Here is a 9,149-nt window from a genome sequence, read left to right as displayed (position 1 = left end):
TATTATTACGATTTTTTCAAACAACTTATTTTGATTCATTAACAGGATACGAGCGAGTATAAAATAAACATCGGTGATTGAAATAATACACTCTTTACAAAAATAAATATATTCTATAAAAATTACAACAGTTTGAAAAGAACTTACATTAAAAAAAGAATAATCTCTAGAAATATTAAGTCCGAACAAAACTTAGATTAAGACAATAAAGGTTACATTCTGAAAATAATATAATCACTAGACTCTTAATATTAAATCTGCATAAAAGCCTAACACTAAGAAATAAATACTTATGAAAATTATACAATCACTCGTTTCACTTGAAATTAAATTTTGAACAATTGATTAGTCTTGACACTTATTAAAGTAATTACATTAAGTAACTGATAAACTTACGTATTTAGCTCACGTGAAGTTAATCAGGTAACGTTACAAATATACTTCACGTTTCTTACTTTCACAGGGCCTGTTACAAAAATAATTTACACAATACCAACACTCACCACAACACCATGAATTTTAATTTTTTTGCAATTTTTACACGATATACGCTAGGCACAAAATCACATTGGAGAGGACATACTAAAGGCACTTGGAGAGAGAGAGGGGGGATGGCTCTTTCACAGGACAGGTGGGGACTCTTCTGCTGATATACAGCCCTGGGGTGCCTATATATGAATTTAGTAACTTCTAGAATATTCTAAAAGATTCTTCTCGTAACTTGGGGGCCAGCTTAGTGACGCCAGAGTTATCAGCTATCACATATCGAAATGGAGAACCAACCCCGCTGCACGCAACTCTCTCTCAGCCAGCTTCACCCACCCACTGCTTTCGAAAATGATAAAAAAGATAAAATCTAACTCTGGGGTTTTCGAGAACTTCACAAAACATGTGGCAAATATAATAATTGCGTATTTTCTCACAAACATGACACAATACCTCATAAGAATATAAAAAAGATATACATAAGCCCTTGTTCCTATCTTGTACAGATCATATAGTTTTCTTGAACAGATTACGTAAGACTTCGTAACAAAATACATGAAATAGAAAGTTGATTCTCACAAACAACGTGAATTTACATATACCGAATTCAATGAAGAATGCAAATGAATTAACGACGAAAGTTTTACGTAATTTACATAACAAATTTACACCTACATGAGAGTAACATATTAAGAGATAGTTTATTCACCTCTTCAATGCACATATGAACACATTAATAGAATACCTGAATAACTTATTTAATATACACTAGATCAGCTTCGCAAGAATATGTCATATGAAAGTGCGGAAAAAAATAGGAGAAACACGATTCACGGATCTTTCGTTTGTGCTACAAGGAGAAATGGTGCGAAAACCCATATGAATAGAATGTGATTAAAGTGGAAGCCAAATAAAAGAAGGGAGCAACAACTGAAACCTGTTGGTAGTTCCTCACTGGATGCAGATTGTTGGTGTTTGTACAGGTAGGCAAAACAAAGGAAACAAGAAAATACTTACAGGAGAATGGAGTCTCCGTATAGACCAGCAGGAACTATAAGTGAGGAAAGCTGATGCTTGAAGGCATATTGTTCTATTGCGAAATTATAATTTCCATAGAGGATTAGGAGGAATGAGAGAAACTATCATAAGGTAGGGGAGAAGAGATTTGTTATCATGGATTAGATATATCTATAGAAAATTGAAAGCCTTGTCAGATATTCTTCTTCTTCCCCATCGTTATCCCTACATTAAGGGGTCGGTTGCCTGATACGTCCTCTCCAATCCCTTTGATTGAAGGGATCTTCTTCCACCAAATTTCGTCTCTCCATATCATCCTTTACCTTATCTTGCCATCTAATTCTCTGCCTCCCTTTTGATCTTCTCCCCTTACAAGTTCATCCCAAGCCCTCTTTACTTCTCCACCATCCATCCTTAACACGTTCCCACACCATCTCAGTTATATTATATCATCATCTCAGTAATCTTTACTACTCCTGCCATTATTTTATTTCATAATTTTCCAATCTTTCAAACAGTGATATTCCCATAATCCACCTTAGCATTCCCATCTCTGTTCTCTCAAGCTTTGCTTCCTCTTTTCGTCTTGAAGCCCAATTTTCTGATTCATACATTAACACTGGTCTTGCTGCTGTGCTATAGATCTTGACTTTTACCTTGATTGCATTTTCCTATCACATACCACTCCTGCTACCTCCCTCCCTTTCCCCTCCTGATATATAGTAGATCTTAAGTATCTAAATTGTTCTACCTATTTATTAACTGCCCCTCTACTTCCATGTATAAAGCCTTGTAATACTGCATACTAAAACCTTGTCAGATAATAAAGAGTATTTTGAATTTGCAAAGGAATGGAGAAATTATCTATAAAAAAAAATAAGAGGGCACAGAATGGGAATCGTCTAGAGAAATCAAGTCGGTTACAGCAATTGGAAATCTCTTAAATAAACTAATGCGAGTATAGTTTGAGAGGGATGGCATAAAAAACCGCAAATTGACATAAAGAACGAAAAAATGGAAAGATAGTGTGGTGATTTTGTAACATATAGATAGAATAAGATACTATCATACAAAGTAGGATACTGACACAGAGTATGGGATTCTGGCAATGAAACAGGATAAAATGTAGATAACAAGAATCTGGTGAAAAAATTAATTCAAATGATTATATCAACTGATTATCACCTTGAGGATACCAAGGAAGGTGCGTATGTGTGTGACTGTAAAAGAAAAGAAACTTTCCATTTGGTAGAATGATATAGGAGTCACGTACTTTAGAATAAAACAAAATGAAATCAGAAACTGCATACTACTTCCATATAAGAGTCGTAAGATACAAATTGAAGTATTATTATCCTTTCAATTATTAGTCTGGCGATGCTAGTAAACAATTGATGCCAAGTATTATAGGAGGTCATCTTATCTATATGGTTCGAATAATAGTGATTAGAAATCATTGTTCAGAAAGGGAATATGTTATCAGAACATAAGTGCAGCTCATTTTTAAATAAAGGTACAGTAGTATATACCATTACAAGAAATAGCCGATGAGAAAAATAAGAGATTAGTATAAGGCCGTGAAACGTTGGAGAATCTTGAGTAATTCAGCAGTATTTTAGAGAAAATTTTAATTATGTTGAACGTTTTATATGGAGAATGGAAAGCACACTTAAGGTTATTTATAGACAAGGTACCAAAATGGCAATATTTTAAAGAACATTGAAAAATGAAAAGTAAAATCTTCTTGAGAATTAATATTTGCTTAGGTTCAAGAATAACTTAAGGTAAGCTTGGTCTTTTTGTTCTTTAAGAGGCAAAAGATGAAACTTCCCAAGAAGTGACATTCAACCTAATAACAATAAAGTGTGGGACGTTGGTGCTAAGGAGGTGGAATTAACGAGAACCATGTAATTTAACTCAAGCGACTTGAGAATAATACAGCAAGTACGACGATTAAAGGAAGCCAACCAAAGTTTGATGGGACTGTGAGCAATGGATGGGAAGATCCTTTCACTGGAGAAATACTAGTATTATTTGTGGGATATTATTCTGTTTAGAAACCTTGGGAATAAATTGCACATACATTTGAAACACGCAATTCTTCATATGACTACAGATGATTTATTGGTATGTTAAGTTTATTAACGAATGAGAACCGAATAGATAAGGTTTCATGCGTAAAGTGCTTCGATCCTTAATTAAAGTAGGTAGTTCTTTCAACTGAAATAACTCAAAAGAGAATTAGCCCTTGTTTGAATACAAGGAAGTCAACTGTGTTCTTTTTTTTTCTTGTATATAATCATAACAGTAGTTCCTGGCTTCTTTTGATTTGATATTTTCTTATTTATTATGTGGCCGTGCGAGCAAATACAATACGTCCACTATGCAAAAGTAATATATGAGCATTAAAGGGCACACATGATGTATAATAATGTAACTATAATTTGGGGAATAAAACTTTGCCTACTTTTATTTATGCAAAATTATTTTTTAAATAAAAAAAAATCAGTGTATACACTGTACTTCTTTGACTTGAAAAAGAAAAATGTCATAACTTTTCGTTGGCCATTCATTACGTAAATTTAACGTAGAGATTTGAAATATTCAATAAAATCACATCAAATTGCAAACGCTTATACTAATTGAGACCAACACACTAAATCCATCCTAAAATATACATCCTTGCGCAGAGAGGAAAGAATAACGACATAATCATGAGAAGAGAATGGTTATGAAGAAATAAAAATGCAGATGATGAAACATTCATAAAATTTGTGTCATCAATACCTTTCCATTCTTCTTACTCTTTGAAAAAAGGAGATCAACCCGGGATTGGAAAGAAGCCTGCTTGTAGGAGGAGACATTATCTTGCATTATTAAAACAGTCTCTATGTTCAACAATGCAAAATAGCCGTATTACATAACATTATCTTTGAAATGCGATTTTGTTTTTTTTTCATGAATTCTTGTGTGCCAGTTAGGAACTACTGTTCAAGTAGGATACAAAGCTAAACTAGTTCGTGGTAGTTTTTTTGTTATTGATACGAACAAAAAAAGAGAACGAGTATTAGAAGAATATGGAATGGGGCACGCGATAATGTTGTAATGAAATAATTAAATTTTAAATAGATTTATCCCAAATAAAAAACTGATAATGAAAGTCTCTCTCTCTCTCTCTCTCTCTCTCTCTCTCTCTCTCTCTCTCTCTCTCTCTCTCTCTCTCCGCTCATTTCTCGGACCTGACTAGGAGGAACAGATGGACGCGTCACTCAAAATTGAGAATACATAATATGCTCACTTAAACGGTAAATTAGGTACTTAGGCATTAGCTGACCATTGCTAGTCGCTGCTCGAGTGGAGAGAGAAAGGGAAAGGAAACATAACCTTAATGTTTGTCTTTCATCACACTTCTGTAGCCCCAAAACATTAATATTAGGCTACTTCAAAGAGATGATCCTCATCCTTAGTAGGTGAAATCACTCGAAAGATATTCAAACGATTCTCCTTCAGATTGAAAACAATGAAAACCTCCACTTCACTCTTAATATTTCTTGTTCCTCAGATTAAAATGAAAAGCATAACTCTCTCTCTCTCTCTCTCTCTCTCTCTCTCTCTCTCTCTCTCTCTCTCTCTCTCTCTCTCTCTCTCTCCATCCAATACAAACATGAGTTGCCTCAGGAATTGCTCAAATACCCGATAATGCAACAGCAGTTGGATGCAGTATAGATTGTTGTATCTCATAGGCAGAAAAGATTTGTGTCCTTCCTCGCTAAGAAAGTAGAACGTTTCATAAAAGAAAATTTATTTTGTATTTTATGGCATTCCATGGAGGAGAATACAGCATATTCTTTATTATGAAGCTACGACAACATCAGTGCTCTCGGAAAGTATATCATTTTTGTTTCATTCTTTGTGAGTATCTTAAGAATTACAAGTTTTTACCCATTTCCTACGGCCTTCACGAGGAGGTTCTATATCAAAATTATAAGAGACTCGGTTTAGATATGATACATAATCTAGAAATAAGTTTTATATACAACATAATAACACTAATGCAAAAGGCTAATGATTAGCTTATTACTAGAACAGTATTGTTAATGCTACCAGAATCCATAAGATGATTTCCCTATAAAAGAAGCATTACCAACACACAACCAAAATGTTTTCAAATATAATTCTAGGAAGACCCTTTTAATCGAATTTGTAGAACACACAGTTTTGTGCAGAGAATTACAACGAATCGTAAAAATGTAGTCCTTAGTAAGTCTTTCACAAGCGTAAAAGGGTAATCTACAAAAACGTAAATGCGTAAAAGTGACGTCATTAGGAATGCCTAAAGGATATACCCAACAAAAAATCAGCTGAAAACAGCAGTCGGTGTAATATAATACCCTGAAAACACTCGATTACTCTAATCTCTTGAAATTAGCCGAGGAGTTAAATCTTCTCTGAAAACAGTCATTTGCTCTAATAAAAACTTCAAGTGATTTACCACGAAAAAGAATAAACATTTTATTGAACTGTAATTTTCACTATGTTTACCAAAGGTTTGGCCAGTAACTAACAAACATCTAGTGACTAGTCCATAAATCTGAACATCTACATAAAATAATTTAGTTCTAGTAATACCTGTCTCCCAAAAGATTATAATACAGTATATGGTATACTGCTTTTTCTAAAGAGAGCATGTCATAGCATGATTTTTTAATCCTCCCAAAATAAAAAATATCAACCTTTTTAAAATGCTGCTGTTGTGGTACTCTACTGGAAATGTCCCTGCCTGGCGATATACTGCACTGGGATTCTAGACCCGATCAAGCTCGATAGTTTCTTGAAATGTCTGCAACCTCAATATCCTTGTAAGCTAATGAGGGGGGGGGGGGGAATTGTAGGGAGCATATAAGTCTACAAGCTGACTCATCAGTAGCCATTCCATGACCCTCTCAGGCCCTAGCTTGGGTGGAGAGTAAGATTGGGTACTGATCATATGGTCAGTCTCTCTAGGCCATTGTCACTGTCTTTTTCCTCTGTCACACATGAATGACATTTAAACCATAGTATCAGCTTCAACATACTATCCTTGTCAGGAAAACTGTCAAATACCTCGCAAATTATTATTGAAATGAAATCCATGCACACTTAAGATACAGAAGATCCTCAACGGACAGGTCTGCACTGAGCACACGTAAGTAACGAAGAGCAAAATATTTCTCAGTTCACTTTCCCAAATTCTCGCATTGAGTATTTCCAGGGCATCAAGACATCAGTGGTCAATGAGGAAAATTGTAATAGGAAGCATCAAAATTATAGTAACTTTCGAGGGAATAACAAATAATCCATTTATAAAAGAAAGTATAGGATACGTTGTGTATTTTTAAAACGAGTAAGAAGACCAATTCCCACTATAAACTTGAAAATGCCACTGAATTCATAAAAAACCTCTCCACGAATCCTGGCAAGATTGAACCTGCCTTCCCCACCTCGAATATCCAAGAGAAATCGATCCCTAAGATCTCCAAGACTGGGACATTCTGTCATCAAATGGCTAACAGCAATGGGGCTTAAACAATCGTCGCATCATGGCAGCTGTCCACATGTCATCAAGAATTCTTGTGTTAAAAGAGTGTGTCCAATGCGGAACTGCTGTGAGCAGTATACCACCTTCTACACATCATGTTATAATCTGAGGCTCTTATTATGAAGACCTTGAAAACTATGTCCGATGAAAAGGAAGTTTTGGTGTGGATGGATCGAGGCTTGGGTAAGCCATTAAAATTCTATCAAGGGGCTTACACAAGTTTAAATCATTTGATCATTAGTAATGATTTCAGGACGGAAAGCAACTGCTGCTGACATTTCCAATCAGGAAGTAAAGGTTGTTTTACTGCATTCTTTACTCTCACTTGCATTTGCCCAGCAAAAACTATGGAAATATTAGGGTTTGAAAATACCGCTGCCAAATACATTCTAGGAGTAGAAAAACATTCCCTTTATACCTGTTTGTTCACTGTTTGTATACCGTATAACCGTACATGAGTTTTATTGTCAATATTAACTTTTATGAATCCTTATATGCATCTCATTCTGTATAATTAACTGGAGGAAAGGAAATAATGAATTTATAATTAATTCACGCATTCATAATTCATTAGTGATGTATTGCACGTATAAATAATTCATTTAGGATACAATTTATACATTCATTATTTTCTTATTAATATTCGATGCAATTCATTGATAATCTTTTCTTGTGCTGAAAACCAGATATTCTCTTATTTTCGCAGGCTCCAACCAATGGGGCACCGATCACTACCTCCCAGTCCATGTTTGACCTCACCTCGACTGACACTCGCCGCGGCAGCGCCAAGACACGACGCTCACCTCCCTCACGGTCAACCAGCGAGGATTCGGGAAGGTGCTCAGAGATGGGTCAGTCTCTCGTCGACCCAGACAGGTTCCGGACAAGTCTTCAGATTCAAGCAAGGAACCGTAACAGACTGGTCGATTCCGCCTGCTGAGTCTGCGTGGACTTGCCAAGCCAATGAGTCTTGGTTGAATCCCCCTCCCAACCTTTCATTCCTGAACCTGACCAGCTTAGCTATGTTAAATCATCCCCACACTAATCGAGCTTGGCTAATCAGCTCAGCTTAGCTCGAGTCCTCGGCAAGCTGAGTTTAGCCATGAAACAGGAAGCTGTTTGTCCAAGCTTTTTTATGTACCATTCTGATTTAAATTATTGGGATGAGTCAGAATGCTATGTCGATTTTACTCTCTGTAGAATTCAGCTTGGCTGAACCGTTTCGCTTACCGAGTCTGCCTTACTCATCAGCCTACTTTACCTTGGATAGGCCTAATTAATTATCATGCCGAGGTGACTTCATCTAGAAAGTTGTAGAAATGTCAATGCAGTCAGGATGTGTGATGTAGCAAAGACACAAATCTTGGTTAAAAATTTATGATATTATATCAGGTAGAAGATTACTATTTTCATTTGCACTTTACTGAACTTATAACCTGAATAAAAGTCAAAATAAAAAAAAAGTAAATATTGATACAGTGTTACTAAATTATGGTAATATTGGTGTTCTATGTTATGTTTTGAAAAAAAAAAAAAAGAATTATGTTTTTGCTGCACAGTAAAAACAAGGATACACTAGGAAGTGGTGTAGTTTCCTACTGTGACTATTTAGTATTAAGAAACATATGATTAGCTGATGTCTGAATTAAACAGTATTGTAGCGGAACTACAAATAAACCGCTAAAAAACATACAGTAATGTATATATTATATACTCCTAAGATGTACTGTTTAAAATAAATGACGCGGGAGAGGAATCGTACATATCATTTATTTTTTCACGTGGACATCAGCTGATACCTTTTCTCATAGATAATCTATAAAATGTAATAAATTAACTAAGAAAGACAGATTATACGTTTTGTAGGTTTGTTTAAATGTAGAACTTGGGTGCAAGAGACTTGGCGTAAGTATTCAAAAACTAAATAAAAAAATAAAAAAAAATAAACATGTAGTATATTCTTCTAAAGATAATGTTCTAGAGAAAGATAAATGATAGTAAATTTTTTATGAAAAGGGATTCAGATTGAAGCTATTGATATAATTTCCTATAAAAATGTGTGAGTGTA

At 35.0% G+C, this 9,149-nt stretch overlaps 1 protein-coding gene across 3 annotated transcripts in view; it reads left to right on the top strand.

The window, feature by feature from the left end:
* Positions 1–8,621, top strand: part of LOC137631148 (arrestin homolog) — a 742,836-nt gene extending 734,215 nt beyond the window's left edge. For 2 of the 3 annotated variants that reach the window (XM_068362848.1, XM_068362847.1), the window contains exon 9: positions 7,788–8,621. In XM_068362848.1, coding sequence (XP_068218949.1) covers positions 7,788–8,021 — 234 coding nt within the window. In that variant the 3' untranslated portion in view covers positions 8,022–8,621. The remainder of the gene's footprint in view (positions 1–7,787) is intronic. The other variant, XR_011041865.1, reaches the window with a different exon arrangement.
* Positions 8,622–9,149: the final 528 nt, after the last annotated feature.

The sequence above is a fragment of the Palaemon carinicauda genome, chromosome 39 (assembly GCF_036898095.1).
Source record: "Palaemon carinicauda isolate YSFRI2023 chromosome 39, ASM3689809v2, whole genome shotgun sequence".
NCBI lineage: Eukaryota > Metazoa > Arthropoda > Malacostraca > Decapoda > Palaemonidae > Palaemon > Palaemon carinicauda.
Note: the sequence above shows the minus strand (reverse complement) of the source record. Positions and strands in the feature narration are given on the sequence as shown.